The 22,894-nt window shown below is 39.8% G+C and overlaps 1 protein-coding gene across 1 annotated transcript in view; it reads right to left on the reverse strand.

Moving 5' to 3' along the window:
- The window catches only part of dnah9l (dynein, axonemal, heavy polypeptide 9 like), a 58,959-nt gene that overhangs the window by 23,621 nt on the left and 12,444 nt on the right, over positions 1–22,894 (reverse strand). Inside the window, exons 22-53 of the mRNA XM_077524170.1 lie at positions 22,709–22,867; positions 18,526–18,648; positions 17,331–17,453; positions 17,043–17,267; positions 16,758–16,976; positions 14,493–14,660; positions 14,278–14,403; positions 14,104–14,211; positions 13,900–14,031; positions 13,672–13,832; positions 9,733–9,889; positions 8,873–9,018; positions 8,694–8,810; positions 8,489–8,627; positions 8,315–8,407; positions 7,963–8,157; positions 7,657–7,734; positions 7,372–7,504; positions 6,919–7,046; positions 5,483–5,631; positions 5,248–5,398; positions 4,986–5,117; positions 4,729–4,902; positions 4,440–4,644; positions 2,496–2,661; positions 2,320–2,422; positions 2,059–2,196; positions 1,857–1,958; positions 1,616–1,777; positions 1,462–1,545; positions 1,017–1,126; positions 767–929 (exon numbers count right to left, since the gene is read on the reverse strand). Of these exons, the coding sequence (XP_077380296.1) occupies positions 767–929; positions 1,017–1,126; positions 1,462–1,545; positions 1,616–1,777; positions 1,857–1,958; positions 2,059–2,196; positions 2,320–2,422; positions 2,496–2,661; positions 4,440–4,644; positions 4,729–4,902; positions 4,986–5,117; positions 5,248–5,398; positions 5,483–5,631; positions 6,919–7,046; positions 7,372–7,504; positions 7,657–7,734; positions 7,963–8,157; positions 8,315–8,407; positions 8,489–8,627; positions 8,694–8,810; positions 8,873–9,018; positions 9,733–9,889; positions 13,672–13,832; positions 13,900–14,031; positions 14,104–14,211; positions 14,278–14,403; positions 14,493–14,660; positions 16,758–16,976; positions 17,043–17,267; positions 17,331–17,453; positions 18,526–18,648; positions 22,709–22,867 (4,569 nt within the window). The remainder of the gene's footprint in view (positions 1–766; positions 930–1,016; positions 1,127–1,461; positions 1,546–1,615; positions 1,778–1,856; positions 1,959–2,058; positions 2,197–2,319; positions 2,423–2,495; positions 2,662–4,439; positions 4,645–4,728; positions 4,903–4,985; positions 5,118–5,247; positions 5,399–5,482; positions 5,632–6,918; positions 7,047–7,371; positions 7,505–7,656; positions 7,735–7,962; positions 8,158–8,314; positions 8,408–8,488; positions 8,628–8,693; positions 8,811–8,872; positions 9,019–9,732; positions 9,890–13,671; positions 13,833–13,899; positions 14,032–14,103; positions 14,212–14,277; positions 14,404–14,492; positions 14,661–16,757; positions 16,977–17,042; positions 17,268–17,330; positions 17,454–18,525; positions 18,649–22,708; positions 22,868–22,894) is intronic.

A 22,894-nucleotide genomic window follows, 5' to 3' on the forward strand; every position in this document is an offset into this window, starting at 1 on the left:
ATTACAACAAAAATTACAGGGAGCTTCAACTTGAACTTTTCTACTGTTAAATAAAGTTTTCTAAAATTTCAATCTAATTTCTTCTTCTTGTTATTATTTTTTTAACCATTTTTAAAAATAAAAAGTGCAGGGAGTTCCCAGTGTCAGCATCATTTTTAAATAAGTCAATCAATGAAAAGTTCCACTGAACGCATGCGAACGCAGCTAATTTGGGGGTTTTGTTAGCGTTCATAAAAGGTTTCTAAAGATCTTTGCAGACTGAAAAATTGTCTGCATTTGTTCAAAATGTTTTTTGTGACAAGTAAAATCTGTCTGAAAAGCCTAAATTTGCTACATTTGCAACCATTCATCGCTCAGTGAGATGCCAGCTTTTAACGGCCTTCAGATTCGTAAAAAGGCCGATATTTGTCAAAATGCCAAATATCGCACCGACAATCGGCCTGGACGATAATCGGTCTAGCCCCAGTAAATATTTCGAGCTGAGCTATTGAACCACAAACAACATAGCGCCATTGTCCAAGTAGAAGTGGATTGCCCCATTCATTGACTGTACTGAGACTCTCCACACTTCACTTATTCGCCACAGGCCCATATGAAATTATAAATACAGTTAAGTATTATTGTAAAACAATATAGATACAATATGTTTATTTATTTAACCCCTAAAAGAAACTCTTAAAAGAAATAAAGGAACCCTTCATTCATGATTAGATTATTGAGCGGTTTCTATCAATACTTGTATCGATATAACGTGTGTTTGTTTTACTTTGAGGTCATTGAAGGCGTAGCCTTTACGTAGCGTAATCTGGAAGACTTCCAGCATGCAGAGAAAGGCAGCCAGCCGACAGAGACTTTGCTTCCCGCTGCCGCCAACCCCCACCAGCAAGGCATTACCGTAGGGAGCTTCCAGGATACGGCTGATTCGACATCTGCATGCAAAAACATACAACAAGTAGGAATGCTCTCTGGATCACATATAGCACATATACATTAGTTTGTACGTGTTTTGGTCTTACACGTGCTGGATAGCTTCTTCAAACAGCACCAAGTCCATCACAGCATGCAGCTCATTATAATGCTCCAGAGCATCAACAAGCAGTTTTTGGAGTTTTTCCCAGTCTGAGGCCTGAGCAATAAACAAGCTTACTAAGTGCATCACTTTTGTAATTGCTTCCAGATACTTGAATAATTTTAATTTCATACGAAGAGTCCATTAAATTAGAATCAAAGCGTGCGGAAAGGTAATTAGTTTGCTAATGAATGCACATTCTTCCTCAGTGATTCAGCCAAATTAGATATGACAGCCGCCTCTGTACATCAAGGCTTTGTGAATATAGAGCTTGAAATCTTCTCTAAAATAAATTAATTGAAGTCCAAATCAATTAATCGCATCATGCTTGACAGACAATAAATGGATGATTGCAAAAGATCCCTTGACCCGAATACATCTGCGTGCCTTACCAGGTGATAACGAGGCTCTCCCACCCCTTGAGCAAAGTGACAGTACACCAGAGGCTGGTGGATGAAAATGGATTCATCTATTCCCTGACAGGGTGCAGCAGAAACAGTCGTCACTTGGGTCGCTATCATTCATTTTTCATTCCTTGTCTTATACCTCAAAGTATCTTTTGCCAGTGTCCAGCAGGATTTTGTTGAAGAGCTCCACATCTTTCTCTTCCTTCAGTTTGTCCGAGTACACCCTGGAGCTCTCATGAAGCCACAGATGAACAAGGTCCATGGGGTATCGGATGCACTCGGGCTGAGCAAACAAGATGCCCTGTGCAAATAGATGCACGGATGCATCAATTATTGTACAATGTAGTTCATTTGAAAATAATATTTTGCATTTTTATTACCTGGAAGATATTGGCAAAGTCTCGCAAGTTGAAAATGTAATGAAAGCGAATTGCAGTGGGCAGAAAGTTCTGACTGATTTTTTGGTGCAAAGAGATGGCAGCCTGAAGGGATTGAGAGAATTTGTCACATGACGTTCATTACCTAGAAAACAGTCCCCTCCAAAAAAAAAATGGAACAGCATGGACGAGTGTGACACCGCACCTGCACGAGAGGTCCGACCGAGCGCGAGACCCCGTAGCTGAATCCACCCTGTAGGAAGTGAGCTGACAAGATGCTGGAGAAAATGGTGGCCAATGCATCAGCACTGGGGAAATGTACAGAAAACACTGCAAAATGTCTCTGTATGGACAAAGCAGAGGAGTTATAAGCAGTCATCATACAGTTTATTTCATGGATTCAACATTAATGTCTAGAATATTGTACATAATTTTGATGTTTATTTATTTCTCCTACAGTCTGCACCTGCAGTCGAGGATTAATAAAGAAGCTTCCAGCTGTTGGGTTCATACAGGTGATGTACTGGCAGTTATAGATCTCTTTCAGTACCAATTTTTGTCTGTCATACCTGCAAAGAATCAAACTTGCTCACTGGCCTTGTCATGTCGAAAAGACGGCTTTGAGACAAGTGTGGCTCTCACCAGTGGTTATAGTCCAGATGCTGACGTATGAGCGTGTGAGGCTGGACGGTCCCGTACACGTCCACCTTTGGCATGTTGAGGTCATCTATGAAGTAGATGAGTCGCTTTGTGGTGGGAGGTCCAAATTTACGACCTGCTTTCTTCTCCAGTGGTTTCTCTAGTCCACCTAAATGTTAGGTACAGAGCGTTGTTTCACAAGTTCTGCCTTTGTGTGTTATTGTGGCTTCACGTTTGTGCTGTTGATCCTGCTCTGGTATGTCATTAAATATAGATATAAAATAGGGAGATCTGAACTGCACTGAGTACCATTCAAGTAAATTAGAAAAAGCAGAATTTATAATGACTATCATGTATTGTATCACATCTAATGAATATGCTGATTGTAAAACCAATAAATGGTCATATTGTAATCTCATTGAATTCTAGTCTATAGGGCTGAATAAGAATATTGGCTCCACAGAAAGATGATTTTATATTGTATTGAATAGAAGCTCTTCTCCTCACTTCAACACAGTTCCAAAACTAGGGTGATAAGACATCCCAAATTAACCGTGACTGTCTCGATTTCAGCCTTGTATCTCTTTTTTTTTTCATATATACGCATGTGTGTGCATGCGTATGTGTGTGTGTGTGTGTGTGCGTGCATGTAAATTCGTGTGAATTTGTACTCATTCGTTCCCCTAAAACCTAATAAAAATCCCATTACCCTTCACCTTATCGGATACTTCAGAGTCTCGCCAGAGTCGTGAAGTTCAGAAGGTCAGGAGACCAGAGAAAAGGTCAAAGGAAGGAAAGATGAATTAAAGTGAAATCCAGCACCAACCAAACACCACCTGCCACCCACATGGTTACAAAACCTGAGTCTTACGCCAACCCCAGAAACCTCTAAATTCCAACAGATTAAGGAGATCACAAGAGACCAGAGGAAAAACTAAAGCGAGGAAGGAGGGAAGGATAGATGAAGCACAGTGAGGTCCACAGACACCAGCATCCACTGATTCAACGAGCATTGGGAGAGGCAAATTCTGTTTGAATTTCAGTAGATGCTGGTGTGATGGATCTGTCATGCATAAGGACCGCCACCAAAGAGGGAAGCCTTCGACTGCGGCACAGTAAGGCGAGCACGTCCCCCTCAGTATCCCCCAAGCCGCGGCAGCACCAAGGCACAACCCCCGACGCCCTCCGGGCGGCCACTTCAGCCTTGTATCTCGAGTCCCGGTGGATTTCGCCAGCCCAATTGTTTTGCCCTGACTACGGTGTCCCGTTTTGTTTTTGTTTTTTTTGTTTGGTTTTTTAGTGCAGTCAGCAAACCAATTATTTGGCCCATGTGCATGTTACTCTCACAGTTGTTATAGTGATTATTACGATAAATCTACTGAAAAGGAATTTAACTGTTGAATTCCATTCTATTTACTTTCACATTCATGTTTGGACCGGGACTATAACTATGTCCTTGCTTAATAATCATGGGAAATGTAGTCCTACTAGCCTAATGTTGCGGTCACCGGTCAGACACAAGGCAAGCTCAGTGTTACTGCCGGCATATTTCTAGTGTTACAATGTGGGACCGGGGCAACGTATACGGCATAGCTATCCTCCAATAACTGCCGGGTCTGAGCAAAAAAGGTTGGATAATAATAGTCAATGTATTAGTTGTTTAGCGCTGTTGAACTGGCAACCAAGATAGCATTTAGCATTAGCTAAAGAATTAGCCACCAGATTGACTAGTGATTAGATATTAGATAAGAATTTATTGCATATTTGATTTTGTGGTGTCCCGGTTTCTAGTTTTGAAAATCCGGTCACCCGAATCAAAATATCACTTTCATATCAGGGCTTTGGCCTGAGCACAAAAACAAGTCAAAAAGGCAAGTTTATTGGCAAATAATGAAGACTATCGCCACACAGAGACTGATTGAATGGGACATTATCACTGAATCTTACATTGCAGCATCGCCGAGGTGGTATAGTAGTTGAAGGGGACTTTAGTTACAATGTACTCCTCCTTCAGTTTGGAGACTTTATCGGACACTAGGATGGTTTTCCCAACTCCTGCGTTGCCCACTAACATGATGGGTTTTCCTCTATGGAGGAGTAGGTCCAGGAAATAAGTCAGACAGATGGTTTCTGAGGTGTGGACGAGCACTGTCTGAAGAAAAAAAAACATAAGAAACGGCCTTGCTCAAATAAATAGTCAGAACATTTTTCAATCACAACCATCTTTGGTGCATACTTGCAAAGGCACATCAGGCTCCAGCTCAAAAGGAACCATCTTCTCGCTCCAGGGTGTAAATTTTTTGGTCTCAGGATCTATAAAGTAGTCGAAGACGGTTCCTTGGGAGGGGAACTTGACAGCTCTCATTTCTTTTGACCACCAGCGGCTGAATTCAGCGCGATAGTCATGCAGCTACACCAGTCATTGGGGGCAAAATTTTAGCACCGTTTGAATCTTGATACAGTAGGTTCTAAATGCAAAAAGTCAGAACCTACATGATCCTGGAAGAGGGCTCCTCCAAACGCCCACACACAGGCGAAGACGAAGTAAATCTCGTAAAGTTCTCTGGGGGAGTCAGGAGGAGCGTTGTCATCTGTCAGCAGGCAGTCCAACAACGAACAGAGTGTCTGAGTTTTAGATTACACACAAACACAAGGACATCTTAATCCTTTGTGCAGTGCCACATTGAAAATGGTGTTTAATCGTATTTAGACCTATATAAAAGACTCGGTAACGGTACGCCATGCATGTCCTTACTTGCACCATGCTGTTTTCCGGAATAGGAGTGATAGTTTTCAAGTTGCAGCGGACTTGCTCCAGACAGTAGGGAACATACTTGTCAAACAGAATAGTGAGGTTAGCTCTTTCTGATTGCGCCTGCCGGGTCTCTATCCAGCTTGTCACGAAACTGAGGACACGGGAAACACTGCGCTATTGACCAAACCACTGACGTGAGTGTGATTGTGTGCTTGAGGGTGTGCTTGTGTCTTACGAGGTCCAGCCCACGTCCTGGGGGTTGACGTAGAGAATTCCTGCTCTGGACACAGTGGCCGGCGTAGCAGCTTTCAGGTGGGATATCTCAAAGAGGAGACGCATGGAGGAGGACAAACTGATCCTCTCATTACTGGCCAGAGTCAATACCTTGACAAATGGAAAGGGTATTGTTGGCAACTTCTTTTTTGTCTTCCCTCACCACATCCATAAAATTTGTCTTCCTTTTTGTTTCGTACCTGGTGGTTTCATTTCAAGCACACATCTCCCGATTATCCAATGTCCCTCTGTTGCATGTCCAAACCATCTCAATGAAGCCTCTCTAGCTTCGTCTCCAAACCTTCCAGTCTGTGTTGATCCTCAGATGGTAAATGCTACTTCATTTATGTAGTACTTTTCCACCTTACAAGGCCCTCAAAGCACTTTACATTCGCCTACTCATTCACCTACTGATGACACAGCATCAGGCGCAACGGGGTTCAGTATCTTGCTCAAGGATACTTCGACGTGGTCACAGTGGCATGGGATCGAACCCACAACCTCTGTTGCAGATGATCACTCTACCACTGAGCCACGCCGCACTCTGGATGAGCTCATTCCTGTCCATTCTCATCACTCCCACAGTGAATCTCAGTCTCTTTAACTCTGTTACCTCCAGATCTGTCTCCTGATCATTGATGCTGTCTCTAAATCTTTCAACATGGTTGGTCTCACACCTGTCATATAAACCTTTCCTCTCACTTTATATGCTACTAATCTTCTAGTACAGATTGAGCCTGACATATTCCTCCATCTGCTTCATCTTTCTGGTACTGTCTTCTACAACTCTCTTCCACACTCCCAAATGGTTTTGAACATTTGCTCCCAACTACATCAACTTTGGCACCTGCTTCACCCTACGCCTTGGAAACTTAAGTCATTCACTGCTAGCCCAGGTAAAATGAATCTTTGACGAGTATAGCCGTCAATGGCACTGAATGAGTTTAATTTCGTCTGGCCTTCCTTTCAATAACACACACACTCCAGTGCATGCTTCCACCTCCCGACTTACTTTTACAGATGCTCCTTACGTTCACTACAGATCAAAATGTCAATAGCAAAAAAAAAATCATAATCCACCAACATAACGAGGGGGAAGATGGCCAACGTCCAGTGATTACTATTTGTTGTTTGTTGCAGATACATATGCTCTTAAGGTTGGTGCTACCGGAATAACTGGGTCTTTATAAGAATTTCTGACACCATCACAAAGCAACACAGTGAGAGAGAGAAAAAAAAAACAGACAACACACAAGGTGCAAGATCGAAAGCAGAGCCTGTTGAGATCAAATTAGGCTATAATAACATTTTAGCCCCTTGGGTGAAAGGAATAATCTAACAAAGGATGTTATGAGATGATATGTCACTGTGCTGCTCTTGTAAACAAGAGACACTGACCTTATTGTCGTCCATAACTGTGTTCAGTGACTCGATCCACATGGGGTCAATGTCCCCGTCGAGAACGATCCATTTGGGGCCGTCGTGGGTAACGGAAGTCAGTTCTCTCATGGTAGTTGAGAACACGCCTGAAACAGAAAAAGTGGCAACACTGTCAAAATTCAACTTCTAATGCAACTTGAACATGTACTGAAATGTGTTATATACAAAATCATTGAATAGTTTTTTAAGTGAAGTAAGCTTGTAACATTATGTATCATATCAATGACACAAGCTGGCAAACATAAATCATTCCGTCTATAATTGAATGACTTTTGCATTCCTGCATGACAATCCCCCGCACCCTTCGCCACTGGTATAGGTTACTTGACAGTGATTTAACCATCTTCCTTTTTGGGATCTAGACATAATTCCTAAACTAATTATGTTAGCTCTAAAATTACATTCCCTTACCATCCTTCCACTCTCTGGTCACAGGGTGCAGATAACCAAACAACTCATCTGTGGTCACGGCTTTTGGGTTGATGTCATTCCACGCTGGTTTCATCTTCATGTTTCCGTAAGTTCTATAGAGGGTCTTCAAGATCTGGAGAATAAATCATAAAAATTGCATGTGTAATTTACATCTAAACAAAAAGAAATGCTAATGAATAATGCAAAATAGATAAGTGATTGCGCTAAAATATTTATAATATAATAATAACATATAAGTGTGTACTTTATAGAGTAAAAGTTAACCTGGCTCTTTCCAGTTCCTGGTCCACCCACAACAAATACAGAGTGCCTGACAGTCAACAGTTCCTCCAACTGAGTTACCTGGAAACACAAATTATATTTTCATATTGTATGACAGTTTCAAGATAAAATATAAAAAAAAAAGTTTTTTATTTTATTTTATTTAATATTATATTAAGTAGTACCTGAATTTTAATATACTCCCAATTTCACATTCAGTATATTTGGTTGCTTGTTTATATAGGCTATGCCACTCACCCAAAGTCATCCAGCTCACCCAAGACCTTATTTACGACACATGGCATGTACCTTCAGTATGAAGTTTTCTTCCGGCTGAAGACTCAGCTCACTAACAGACTGTCGTACAGCATTTTCCAATTCAGGGTCTCTCTTACGGGGAACATCCAACTGGGGGAAGAGGTCACTTATAAGACCAAGAAATATGGGCACGTCATTGGTGGCTATCTTTGGCAGGTTGAAGTCCCTTAACGCTCGCATCAGCACCTAAGGAGAAAAATTGTATTGTTGATGTCATCTTAATTGTTTAGATTAATTTTGGTTTTGCGTTTTTTATCCTGTTGTTGTGTTGGAGTTCCGGTGCAGACAGGAAATGACCGAGAAGAGGGATGTGACAAACAAAACCTTTTCTTCTTTCTCCCACCTGTTCCTCAGGTCTGCTACGCTCCTCTCGCTTCAGCGAGCCAGCTACCACCAGAACTGATTTGATGGCTCTTAAACCCCAATCGTAATGATCCTAATCCAGGGGGAATACAATCGGGATTATCGCCAGATGCAGGCTATCGTTATTTTAATGACTTGAATTCAAACCAAGTACTTGTTTGGACAGTAGTTCTTTACAGAGCGTGTAGAGGCTGATGAACTTGCGTGCCAGCAGACGAGCATCTATGAAGCCCTCTGCCACCAGCATGATTTCACAGATGAGCTCAAAGTCCGGGATCACCATGGCGCAAGGCCTAGACGGGGAGAAAATCGTCTTGTTCGAAATTTTATGTGAGCCAGGACTTCAAAAGTTGACAGACCTGAAGAGAGCCTTGAGGTTCTCTGGGAGCTCGGCCCTGCCTGCATAACCGGGGTTCAACGTGATGAAGATTCCCACTGTTTGCTTCAGCTCGATTTCCTCGCCAAGGAAATGGAACCTACATGCACAACATTACACTGAATAATAAAAACACAAGTTCCTCATATGTTATATTGTTACCTGTGCTTTTTGTTGCGTACTGCGTCCTGTATGGTCTTGACCTGCACAGCGACTACGGACAGAACTTCAACTGAGATCCTGTTGAATTCGTCAAAACAGCCCCACACTCCAGTCTGAGCCAGACCTTTATAAATGTTTCCAATAGACTGGAGGAGCAGAACAAGTAGCAAATGACAAATAGCAAATGTCGGTTTTAGTTACCTGGTATATCATCAAAATGAGTACACCACTCACATTTTGGAAAAGATTTTATTATCTCTTTTCATGTGTAAAGTTCGATGGGAACTTTCACCAGTCCTTTTATCTTGAATGCTCGCTATACTAATGATAACAACCAGAAGACTGCATATTCTCAGTTGAACTATTTAGTGGATGCCAGAAAGATGGAGTGCTCAGCTATGAAGCCTTATCTGCTGAACACGGAACAAGGCTTGCCCCATTCAAAATGGTCGCTAATCTTATACTACCTCGGCCGTCCACCCACACAGGGGCCGGCCTATAGCCTAGCCAATATATAAATGTGTGACCTGATGGTCTAACTGGTTTCTGCTGGATACATGTGTGCCAGAGTTCAAATTTACTATACCCTCAAATTAACGCTACACAGAGATATAAACATCTAAACTGGTGCAACAAAAGTGAGTGCACCCCCAAGTTAATTTGTTTTTAACTGGTCCCAATTATCTATTTTTTCTCCTTATGTCACGTGGCTACATTGAAGCACAGTGCTATTTCTTCCTTCTTCTATGAAATTATTTAAAAAAAAATACACAAATTGAAGGACATACTCACTTGTGTGAGATATTGCACTTAAAAATGATATCAATATAAACTGGATCGGACTTCAGAAGTCACTTTACCTTGTAGTCCATTTGCTCTGAGCAGTTGAACACATAAACCATAATGCCCAGGGAGCGTCCAAGATCTTTGGTCGTCTCTGTCTTACCAGTCCCAGCTGGCCCAGAGGGGGCGCCACTCATAGTCAGATGGAGGGACTGGGTCAGTGTTATGTAACACCTGTCAGGAGCAGGGTTGATTTAATCAAAAATATACAGTGGAACCTCTACTTACGAACGTCTCTTCATACGAAATTTTCGAGTTACGAAACTCCTCAACGGGAAAATATTGCCTCTTGTTACGAAAGAAATTTCTAGATACGAAAGGTAAAAATACATTACCGAACGCAACATACCTTCGGCTATGGCTATTTCCTACCATAGGTACCTATGAGCGTAAATACTAGATCGGTGTTTGTGCATCGTTCTGGCATCCCATTGGCTCAGAGGAACCTACCATAGATATGAGCGTATACTAGATCGGTGTCTATACAGACTGCGGTCAGGCCAGCCGCCACTCGAAAAGACGAAGTCAAGCCAGCCGCCCCAACGATTGTTAATACTGTGCATTACGGTAACGTGCCGACGTGCCCCTGCGTTGGCCACCTTCAAAATAAAAGCTGAGCAACACCTGGTTTATGGTTTAAAATAAAGAATCATAAAAAAACAACGGTTTGTTATTCCAGAACCAGACCAGTTCTGAGGGACACTACACCACCCCAGGTATCCAACCAAAGTACTTTCAACAAAATCTGATGTTGCATTTCAAAATAAAACTGTTTTGAAAAATTTATTTTCTGACATTAATCCCTGTTTTCAAAAAATCATTAAAAATTCATGGTTTGTTATCCCAGGACCAGACCAGTTCTAGGGGACACTACACCACCCCAGGTATCCAACCAAACTACTTTGAACAAAATCTGATGTTGCATTTCAAAATAAAACTCATTTGAAAAGTTACATCTTGACTATAATCCCTGATTTCAAAAAATCATTAAAAATTCATGGTTTGTTATCCCAGGACCAGACCAGTTCTGAGGGACAGTACACCACCCCAGGTATCCAACCAAAGTACTTTGAACAAAATCTGATGTTGCATTTCAAAATAAAACTCATTTGAAAATTTTAATCTCAACTATAATCCCAGATTTCAAAAAATCATTAAAAATTCATGGTTTGTTATCCCAGGAGCAGACCAGTTCTGATGGACACTACAGCACCCCAGGTATCCAGCCAAACTACTTTGAACAAAATCTGATGTTGCATTTCAAAATAAAACCCATTTGAAAATTTAAATCTCGACTATTATTGTTGATTTCAAAAAATAATTAAAAATTCATGGTTTGTTATCCCAGGAACAGACCAGTTCTAAGGGACACTACACCATCCCAGGTATCCAGCCAAAGTACTTTGAACAAAATCTGATGTTGCATTTCAAAATAAAACCCATTTGAAAATTTAAATCTCGACTATAATCCCAGATTTCAAAAAAACATTAAAAATTCATGGTTTGTTATCCCAGGACCAGACCAGTTCTAAGGGACACTACACCACCCCAGGTATCCAACCAAACTACTTTGAACAAAATCTGATGTTGCATTTCAAAAATAAAACTCATTTGAAAAGTTACATCTTGACTATAATCCCTGATTTCAAAAAATCATTAAAAATTCATGGTTTGTTATCCCAGGACCAGACCAGTTCTGAGGGACACTACACCACCCCAGGTATCCAACCAAACTACTTTGAACAAAATCTGATGTTGCATTTTAAAATTAAAACTCATTTGAAAAATTACATCTCGACTATAATCCCTGATTTCAAAAAATCATTAAAAATTCATGGTTTGTTATCCCAGGATTAATGTCGAGATTTCAATTTTCAAATGAGTTTTATTTTGAAATGCAACATCAGATTTTGTTCAAATTAGTTTGGTTGGATGCCTGGGGTGGTGTACTGTCCCTCAGAACTGGTCTGGTCCTGGGATAACAAACCATGAATTTTTAATGATTTTTTGAAATCAGCAATAATAGTCGAGATTTAAATTTTCAAATGAGTTTTATATTGAAATGCAACATCAGATTTTGTTCAAAGTACTTTGGTTGGATACCTGGGGTGGTGTACTGTCCCTCAGAACTGGTCTGGTCCTGGGATAACAAACCATGAATTTTTAATGATTTTTTGAAATCAGGGATTAATGTCGAGATTTCAATTTTCAAATGAGTTTTATTTTGAAATGCAACATCAGATTTTGTTCAAAGTACTTTGGTTGGATACCTGGGGTGGTGTACTGTCCCTCAGAACTGGTCTGGTCCTGGGATAACAAACCATGAATTTTTAATGTTTTTTTGAAATCTGGGATTATAGTCGAGATTTACATTTTCAAATGGGTTTTATTTTGAAATGCAACATCAGATTTTGTTCAAAGTACTTTGGCTGGATACCTGGGATGGTGTCGTGTCCCTTAGAACTGGTCTGGTCCTGGGATAACAAACCATGAATTTTTAATGATTTTTTTAAATCAGGGATTATAGTCGAGATGTAACTTTTCAAATGAGTTTTATTTTGAAATGCAACATCAGATTTTGTTCAAAGTACTTTGGTTGGATACCTGGGGTGGTGTAGTGTCCCCTAGAACTGGTCTGGTTCTGGAATAACAAACCGTTATTTTTTTATGATTCTTTATTTTAAACCCTAAACCAGGTGTTGAGCAGCTTTTATTTTGAAGGTGGCCAGCGCAGGGGCACGTCGGCATGTTACCGTAATGCACAGTATTAACAATCGTTGGGGCGGCTGGCTTGACTTCGTCTTTTCGAGTGGCGGCTGGCTTGACCGCAGTCTATACAGCGTCCTCATCATTCATCCCGCGGCCCATGAGGTGTTCCGATAGTTTTACGTAAATGTATGAACTAACGGCCAACGGATTTGTGCAACAATTCAAACAATTGGTGATTGATGAAGGCACAGTAAGTTTTTAATTGCATTTTGATGCATAATTGCAATTTGAAAAAGATGCCTCGCCATACCGGAAGTTTCCATGAAGTTTCAGAATTTGTTTAAAAGAATCGCCCGGAAAAAGTGTTTACCAGTCGGGCGTTTGCTCACTAAGATGATGCTTGCATTGGACATTAACGAAGGATTGTTTATTTAAAAAAAAAAAAAAAAAAAAAAAAAACATCCATAGATCAGTTCTTTACAAAACACCAGGCAAAAAAATAAAATAAAATAACACTTCTGAGAGAGGAGAACATGAACCAGAGCACAAAAAACGATGAGGACAGCAGTTAAAAAGGTAAATGACCATCATTTTTATTCTTTACTCTATTCTTTGTTATTTACATTATGCACAACTCTCATTTATTGTGCAATAATCTAATTGTAACATGTATTTGTTACATGTTTTGATGCATTTTTATGCTTTATAAAACATTTATGTCTGAAATTTGGGAGGCTTGGAACGGATTAGGGCATTTACATGGAAAATGCGTCTCTACTTACAAAATTTTCTACTTAAGAACTTTCTTCCGGAACCAATTAATTTCGTAAGTAGAGGTACCACTGTACATCAAATAAAATCATCAATGATATGAACTTAGACAAAAAAAAGCAATTGTTACTTAATGAGGATTTTCTTTTTTTATGACTATTTATTATTGTATAAAGTACATAGTATTGAGTGGTAAATGACAAATTTCAACCATAATAATTAACCTGACTGTGCAAGCAACATGCTTGCAATCAATTACATAAAACATACTGTTCTCAATTATTATTTGGGTAGATTGTTATTTGCACGTGGCAAATTGGAACGTGGTCCTCCTACATTACTTCCAAACTGAAAGACAACAAAAATACAAGAACTATCTCTCAGTGTAACAACGTATGAAGTTCTACAACACTGCGAACTACAAACAAACATATAAATACATAAATAAATAAATAATAATGTCTCTAAATTGGTACCTGTCAGTTAGAGGAGTGATGACCAGCCTATTGGTGTTGCCCAAGTATTCGTAACTGAAGCGGAACTGGGCGTCACAGATATCAACGTAACAGTGTCGCGTTTCATCGTCCCAACGATGTCGCAACTGGGAGAGCCATGCAAATGCTTGTCCTGTTGTCACCTGTGCTTTATAAAACAAAATGAGATCAACAGATCATTCCACAATAATTCAGTTCTGTAGATCTCACCTTTTGAGTTATGAGATTGGCCACCACATCTCGGGCGTGGACGTCAATGGTACACACGGTCATAATCTTCTGTCTGTCTCCAGAGGTCAAATCTCCAAGCAGCATGTGGATGAGTGAGTTGAGCTGTGTGATCTGGTAAATGAACAAATACTGCATTTCTGAGGGAAACCCATTTCTTTTTGTTCCTTCTCATCTTTCGCAAACCTGTTTTTTATTATATTCTTTGAGAGCTGTGTCAAATCCTTCCTCCACCCTTGCAAATGCGATGCCCACATCTGTGGCCCACCACACCTGACTGCCAGTCAACCCGACCTAAAGTAATTAGTGAGCTGTTAGGTCATGTGAAAGTGATGTTGTAAACATTTGATTTTGTGGGACCTGTGCGGGGTAATCAAAGAGCCACTGGTCACGTGGTTTGTCCTCGTAGGCGCCTACCGCCTCCTGGATCTCCTTCTGAATGGTCCGGCGCATGGTGGTCTCCAAGGCACCCAACCAACATTCAGCCTGGGGGAACAAACACAAAATATAAGATGGATGTTTTGTAAATGTGGTATTATTGGTAATTGTATGAAAACAGACGTAGCATTTACTACCTGTCCTTCACAGACACACGGTTCGGAGAATGGTACATATTCCCCCTCCCGGCTGTACATCCCTATGGCAACTGCCGCCTCATCTGCTGCTGCTACTTCACCTTGATGTGACTCCTTGAAGCGAAGATCTGCTATGTTGTCGAAGAGCTTTAGCAAGTGTCTGGTCACCTGAAAAACACAGCGTGCAGTCACGCCTTGAGTGTCAATTTCTTAGATGAACTCACACAATATTAGGTGATCTCCAATATCAGTGACAATCTGTGTTTTCATGAAATTCCAATTACCCAAAGTTGAGTTAAAGTGTGAGTCAACCTTAAACATTTCTTGACAATAATACGTCGTGTGACCACACTAGTCTAAACATAACATTCTGATTAATATTACATTTGTGCAATATGAGTTATGAAGCAAAATCCAGCCATTTTTTATCCATCTCAGGGGGAGGCCATTTTGCCACTTGCTGTCTACTGAAGATGACATCACAGCTGCTCAGGGCTCAGGAAACGACCTATCACAGCTACCATTTTCTGAAGCTGCACTGTGATTGGTTGTTACCTGAGACCTGAGCAACTGTGATTATTTATTTTATTTTTATTTATTTTTTTTAAAGGGGGTTGACTTCCCCTTTAACTTTAACCCCAATAACGAATATATTCTTAAAGAAATACCTATTTTATGGTTTTGATAAAAAAATAAAATAAATTAGCAGTACTGTGGTGCCATGAGTTTAATTTGTTCTGTGAGCAGGCTCGGAACGTTAAAAAAAAAAAAAAAAAAAAAAAAAAAAAAAAAAAAAAAAAAAAAAAACTCCAACCCAACCCTCAGATCATCTTTTCCTATTGAATACATAGAAATGCTATTCATTCCACCATTCCCAAGCTTTATAATAACATTTATAGTAACTATCCATTATACCTTGTTAATAGATCATTGGTAAACTGTTAACTAATACGTTATTTACTAACAGTTAATGAGGAATAGTTGCAACTTATGAATAATGTTTCAATAATAAACACTATTAACTACTCAAGTCACGAGTAATTTACTAATAGCTTGTTTATAATCTATTACTCATTTAGTAGGTATAGTTATAAATCATAACAAAACACATTACATATGAGTTTATTAATGATATATTAACTATCTACAAGCATCATATTATAAATCCTTACTGTTAAACGTCATCAATGAATAACAGGTTACTAATGATCTATTAACTAGTTATAACAGATAGTTATTATAAAGTGTTACCAATATTTTTGAATAGGACAAATAGCACTCTATAATATTGTACTTCATAGAAACATCCGGAAATGCAATGCTTAACATATGACAGAGAATGTAAATAAATTAAACAATTTTGCCAATTTTTTTTTTTTGCTTCAATTCAATTAACATTGTGTTGCTCCTTCTGCCTCCTGGAGGCAATAAAATATAGACATGCAATACATGGAGACGGTCTCATTTCCTGAGTAAGCCATGGTAATATTAGTAATGGAGGATAAAGAATATATCAGTCTTGATATACACGTTATATACACATAAAATATCAATTGTTGTCCCAACCATCCGTCTCACTCGTATCTTAAGGCACCACTGTATTATTAAGATCAAGGCTGAATATTTGCTACAACTCTTGTACTTGATTGATTTGTGCAATTGCACTTGTCATCCGTGTTGAATGTACAGTCATTAACTCATTCACTGCCAATGACAACTATAGACGTCAAAAATCCAAGCAAACAGCCAGTGTTAATTTAAAAAAAATAAAATAAAATTTAAATTTTAATAATAACAAAAAAAAATAATTTAGTTTTAATTATAGTTTTCTGATTAAATTTCATTAAAGCCTTAGTCATAACTCAGTCACCTGATTGTGTTTTAGTTTTAATCCAATTTTAGTCAACAAAAATAAAGAGCACTTTTAGTCGACTAAAATTGACTTTTAGATGCCGAGACCCAGTATGTGGTCTCAGTAAGACCAAGATCGACCACAAGAACGTCAACGCCCGTGTTGTAGGGTAACAGGAATCCGTTCTACGCACGATGGTAGCACTTAGCCATGAAATTGTTGTCATCGTTGTTATTAATAACAACAATGATTAATAACTAGGACTGAAAACAATGAATAACTAAAACTAAATTCAAATTTCTTGTCAAAATTTGCACTGGCTGTTTACTTGGATATTTGACGTCTATAGTCGTCATTGGCAGTGAATGAGTTAAAGGACAGAGCTGCATTGACTATTTGTTTTGATCTCTTGCCTGTTTGGGTTGCGTTCCCTTGGAGACGATCTCCAGCAGGTCCGAGGCAGACACAAAGTAAAACCGGGGGAATGTGAGCCTCTTGGTCTCCAGGTACTCTGCCAGGGCCTTCTCACACACAGACAGTCTCTGCTGCAGGGCCTCCAGATTCTCCAGGAAGCCTGGCCGGTTGGTCACCTCTAACACGTTGCTGTTCTGCACCACCTCACTCATCAAACTCTAAGCAAAAGAGATTCAACGACGTCATAACAGCCAGATGAATGTCGGCCAATGTGCATCAAGTACCTGGAAGTCATCGTGTATCCCCTGGAAGCGCTCCGCATCGCTGGCCAGCTGGCAGCGGATGTCGTGACTGTTGGTGAAGATGCTGTTGAGGTGGGCCCAGGTCCTCTGCACCGACATCCACAAGGAGATGACCAGGTCAGCCACCATCAGCTTCCTCTGCCATACGCTCACTTGCGGCTGAAAATATTCCACGTACTTGCTCATGAGGATGTTTTGCAGCTGCACCTGAAGAGAAATTTATCATGAAATCTTCCTCTTATGAACTCATCTAACATGAAGTCGGCTTACTTGGTTGTCTTCCAGTGTTTCTATCAGGTTCTCGTCTGCTTTGAGGAGAGGGATTCCGGTATTGGCGTGAGTGTCATAGGACAATGACATAAAACTCCATGTCTGTTTTATCTCTGACAAAACCTGACGAAAACAGATGTCATGTGATGTGATTTTGATTTTTTTTAATGAATTATCTCACGGTATAGTGAAGTGAACAAAAGTTGGTCCTGTTCCAGAATCAGATTCATAATAGGGCTTTTTATAATCATTATATTGTCTGTTAAAGTGGAAGTCATCCCACACAAAAAATCTTGACAATAACATGTTCTATGCAGCCCCACTAGTCAAAAGATCGTATTTTGGTTAATACTGCATTAGTGGAATATGAGTTAAGCAGGAATATCCAGCAGTTATAATCAGTAGCAGAAGTCGGCCATTTTGCCACTTGCTGTCAAGTGATAATGACAGAATGTCATTTTTAGACTAGGAAGGTCTCATATTATTTTCAAGAAATGTTTAACTCAGTTGCTCACAAAATGTATTTTAAATATTTCCAGGGTCCTAAAAATGTATCAAAACATTTTTTATTTTTTTTTATGCTAGATCATACAGAAGGCTTTGATGCAGCCTCTAACCTGAAGAGGACGCTTAAACCAATGACAGTTATTACAAAAATGGTCAGCAGGTGGCAACATAGTATAAGAGCTCAATCAGGGCCAGGTTGTAAAATAGCTCTTTTCCCCAGTGTTTTAAACAGATTTGTGAATAATGATGAAACTTCGCTATATTCTAATGCTAATTGCTGCAAAATGGAATCAGATATATATACGTTGTTTTGTTTTTTGTTTTTCCTGATGAAAGAAGAGACTCATCTTTCTTTTGGTAATTTCCATGTTTTTATAGCAATAAAATATTCTGTGGTCCTTGAAAAATCAATCAAAATACAGTAAAACAGCTGGACGGGTTGCTTCAGTGAAAATGGCTGGGAGTGAATGAGTTAAGGTTGACTTGACCTTTAAATCTGGTATTCATGGTAGCAAGAGGATGAGATCTGAAGACACTTTTACTAAATTTTAATTTCACCGATACCTTGAATTGACTTTCAACTGTTTACAGTATCCCCGCGACCCTTGTGAGGAATAAGCGGTCAAAAAAATGAATGAATGAATGAATGAATGAATGTTTACAGTATGTTGTGTGTAGTAATGCTGACCTTCTCTATCGCCATTTCTTTCACGGCCTTGTCCACTATATTTTTGACCTCGTCCTCCACACGGTGAAGCTGCAATTCCAGCAGGTTCCCGAGAGTAGTGTCCTCTCCCATCACAAACGTTACCTGGTGACCAAAAGGCATACAAGATGATCACGATCAATTTCAAGCTATGTTTATGGGCAAATTGGGTTGTTTCATGCCAAATGATCATCAGGGGTGGCATGGCTCAGTGGTAGAGTGGTAGGTGGGTTTGATTTATTTTATTTTAATGAAACTTGGTGTACTTGTTGATAGTTATGGCACGGCCCTAAATCTCAAATTTTAGGTCAATTGGGGCAGGAGTTTAGGAGCTAAGGCCTGGCAAATTTGGACATTCGGAAGGGGATTTCTACATGTGTTCCCTTCAAGGTCCCGTGACGGGGTTTTTTTTTTTTTTTTTTTTTAGTTTTTCCTTTCCCTCTTGTTGTTAGATCAGGGGATGTCGTTAATATATGTCAACACTGAGCATGTGAAGCCATTTCAGAATCAATTGTGATTGAAGGAATACAAGACTTATGTAAAACTAACCAGCTATTCTGTGAAATGTTGAATTTCAACTCTTAGGATTTTATAGCACTTTTTGTGACTATTTTTGCATTAAGTACAGTAGCTGCCATTTTGGATAGTCACGTGATTATCGTGACGTATCGTGTGCATAAAACACACATATATGACATGGCTGCCAATGACACAAATGCGCGTTACAGAGGCTCAAATTACCAGTCAAGTCACCATTGACGTTATTCACTCTGGAAATGTAAGATTTGGACGATCCCTAACCTGGACGGTAAACATTCGGGTGACTTTTACTCTGCTAGGCCAGCTACATGTTGTGTGCTAAGCACGCTTTAGCCCACATTAGGAGAGCACACATGGAATGACATGAAATCTGACGTGCTGAGGATTTTACACTGATCAGAATTGGCGCAGTATTTGGAATAGAAGATGGTCTTTTTCTTGCCCATTATGTCAGCAAACTTCCATTGAAATGAGCGAAGACCGCTGTCGTTTACCCACCGGACACGTCATCACGGTCATGTGACTAGCATAATGGTGTTACACGGTACGGCATGTTCTTATTTTGATTCTTAACCGGTTTAAAAGAAAATTCAGGGAATAAGATGCCAGAGATATTTGTGCTTTTATTCTTTATACACAATGCCTAATCCAATAGTGGAAAACGAATTATAAGTCTTGGATCGCATTAAGGCCTATATACAGTGGGGCAAACAAGTATTTGGCCAGTTTCCTTTAGACTTCCTATTGGATTTTGGCCAAATACCTTTTTACCCCACTGCAAATAAACTTGACTTGTCATTTTGGGCATAAAGGGGCGTGGCCACCTTCCTTGGACCCTTTCTACCGCAGGAATTACTGTGTCAATCGCGTCACAAAACGGTTTGCGTGATTTGGCATAGAACAACCCGCTTGTCTTAACCACACAATTTGGCAAATGTCATATTTTTCAAAAATCTATACTTTTGATCAGTGTGGGTGTCATTTTTACTAATTATTGACCAATATAAAGTGTTGAAAATGGCGTGCGCTCTTTGGTGATGCAACAATGTGTCATTTTTAGGGTCTCCTGAAAAGTGACGATTTTGGAGGCACAAGGTTTTGGCCCGGCGCCAGCGATATGTTTTACGCATATATCTTAAAACACACTAATTGTTGCAATTGATCCATCTATAAGAATAAAACATTCTGAAGCCACGGATACCTTAGTGGTATTCATTAGCTGCTGCCAGTGTCTCTCCCTGACAGCAGAGTTCTGCAGCTCATTGACCGCTCTCAGCGACGTCAGCAGGTTCTTCACTGTTGACTCCAAACCCATGTAGACATCCCACAAACGCACATCCTTATCTAGCATCTTCATCTCCTTCAAAGTGCAACAAACAAGATTATATGAGAGGTTGCATCTCAGATGTCCGTCATGTTTACAGCATCCACAGAAGTTGAACCTTAGCAAAACGTCTCAGCTCCATGTCCATTTGCTCAACGTTAATCTCTTTCCACGGTGTCTTGGTCCAGTCCTCTATGCTGCTCTGTTAGAGGGAAAGTGAAAAAGTTGCTGAAATCTGCACGGCCTTGTGTTGGGGACCTCGCATGCATTAGACGTTTCATACCTTGACAAAGATGACCATATCCCACACTGCTTTGACGAGGATGACGTCAGTGCGACACTGGCGTAGTTGCTTGTAGTCCGGGAAGCTCACCTCGAACAGATTGGCGGTGTCCTGCAATGCCTTCATTTCTGCCTCCATTGCGGCTACTGCTCGATTAGACTGAAGACATGTACACGTACTTTTAATTATGTGCTTTACTGACAACTTTGTTTTGTATATAAAGTAGGGGTGTCAAAATTAGTGCGTTAATTTAAAGGGTTACTTCACTTATTTAGCCCATTATAGCAATAAAAAGTTAATATTTTGTCTATAATTAATTTGATACTTTAATTATTTTTCTCGTACAATTAGTACCTTTAAAAACACATTTTGCAACTTGCTGTCGACTGAAAATGACATCACAAGGGTTCAGGTAACCAATCACATCTCACCTGAACTGTGATTGGTTACCTGAGCCCTGTGTTGTCATTTTCAGTCGACAGCACGTTGCAAAATGTGTTTTTAAAGGTACTAATTGTACATGAAAAATAATGAAAATATAAAATTTATTATAGGCAAAATTTTAACGCTTGACTGCCAAAAATGGCTAAATAAGTAGAGTATCCCTTTAAAGTTTAATTAGTGAGTTAATTTAAATTTCCTATAACGGCACTTTTTTTTTTTTTTTTAGTTTTTCCTTTCCCTCTTGTTGTTAGATCAGGGGATGTCGTTAATATATGTCAACACTGAGCATTTGAAGCCATTTCAGAATCAATTGTGATTGAAGGAATACAAGACTTATGTAAAACTAACCAGCTATTCTGTGAAATGTTTAATTTCAACTCTTACCTGCAAAAAATGTCAATTTATGTTGAGCAATTAGGATTTTATAGCACTTTTTGTGACTATTTTTGCATTAAGTACAGTAGCTGCCATTTTGGATAGTCACGTGATTATCGTGACGTATCGTGTGCATAAAACACACATATATGACATGGCTGCCAATGACACAAATGCGCGTTACAGAGGCTCAAATTACCAGTCAAGTCACCATTGACATTGTTCACTCTGGAAATGTAAGTTTTGGACGATCCCTAACCTGGACGGTAAACATCCGGGTGACTTTTACTCTGCTAGGCCAGCTACATGTTGTGTGCTAAGCACGCTTTAGCCCACATTAGGAGAGCACACATGGAATGACATGAAATCTGACGTGCTGAGGATTTTACACTGATCAGAATTGGCGCAGTATTTGGAATAGAAGATGGTCTTTTTCTTGCCCATTATGTCAGCAAACTTCCATTGAAATGAGCGAAGACCGCTGTCGTTTACCCACCGGACACGTCATCACGGTCATGTGACTAGCATAATGGTGTTACACGGTACGGCATGTTCTTATTTTGATTCTTAACCGGTTTAAAAGAAAATTCAGGGAATAAGATGCCAGAGATATTTGTGCTTTTATTCTTTATACACAATGCCTAATCCAATACTGGAAAACGAATTATAAGTCTTGGATCGCATTAAGGCCTATATACAGTGGGGCAAACAAGTATTTGGCCAGTTTCCTTTAGACTTCCTATTGGATTTTGGCCAAATACCTTTTTACCCCACTGCAAATAAACTTGACTTGTCATTTTGGGCATAAAGGGGCGTGGCCACCTTCCTTGGACCCTTTCTACCGCAGGAATTACTGTGCCAATCGCGTCACAAAACGGTTTGCGTGATTTGGCATAGAACAACCCGCTTGTCTTAACCACACAATTTGGCAAATGTCATATTTTTCAAAAATCTATACTTTTGATCAGTGTGGGTGTCATTTTTACTAATTATTGACCAATATAAAGTGTTGAAAATGGCGTGCGCTCTTTGGTGATGCAACAATGTGTCATTTTTAGGGTCTCCTGAAAAGTGACGATTTTGGAGGCACAAGGTTTTGGCCCGGCGCCAGCGATATGTTTTACGCATATATCTTAAAACACACTAATTGTTGCAATTGATCCATCTATAAGAATAAAACATTCTGAAGCCACGGATACCTTAGTGGTATTCATTAGCTGCTGCCAGTGTCTCTCCCTGACAGCAGAGTTCTGCAGCTCATTGACCGCTCTCAGCGACGTCAGCAGGTTCTTCACTGTTGACTCCAAACCCATGTAGACATCCCACAAACGCACATCCTTATCTAGCATCTTCATCTCCTTCAAAGTGCAACAAACAAGATTATA

This window comes from Festucalex cinctus, chromosome 1 (genome assembly GCF_051991245.1).
Source record: "Festucalex cinctus isolate MCC-2025b chromosome 1, RoL_Fcin_1.0, whole genome shotgun sequence".
NCBI lineage: Eukaryota > Metazoa > Chordata > Actinopteri > Syngnathiformes > Syngnathidae > Festucalex > Festucalex cinctus.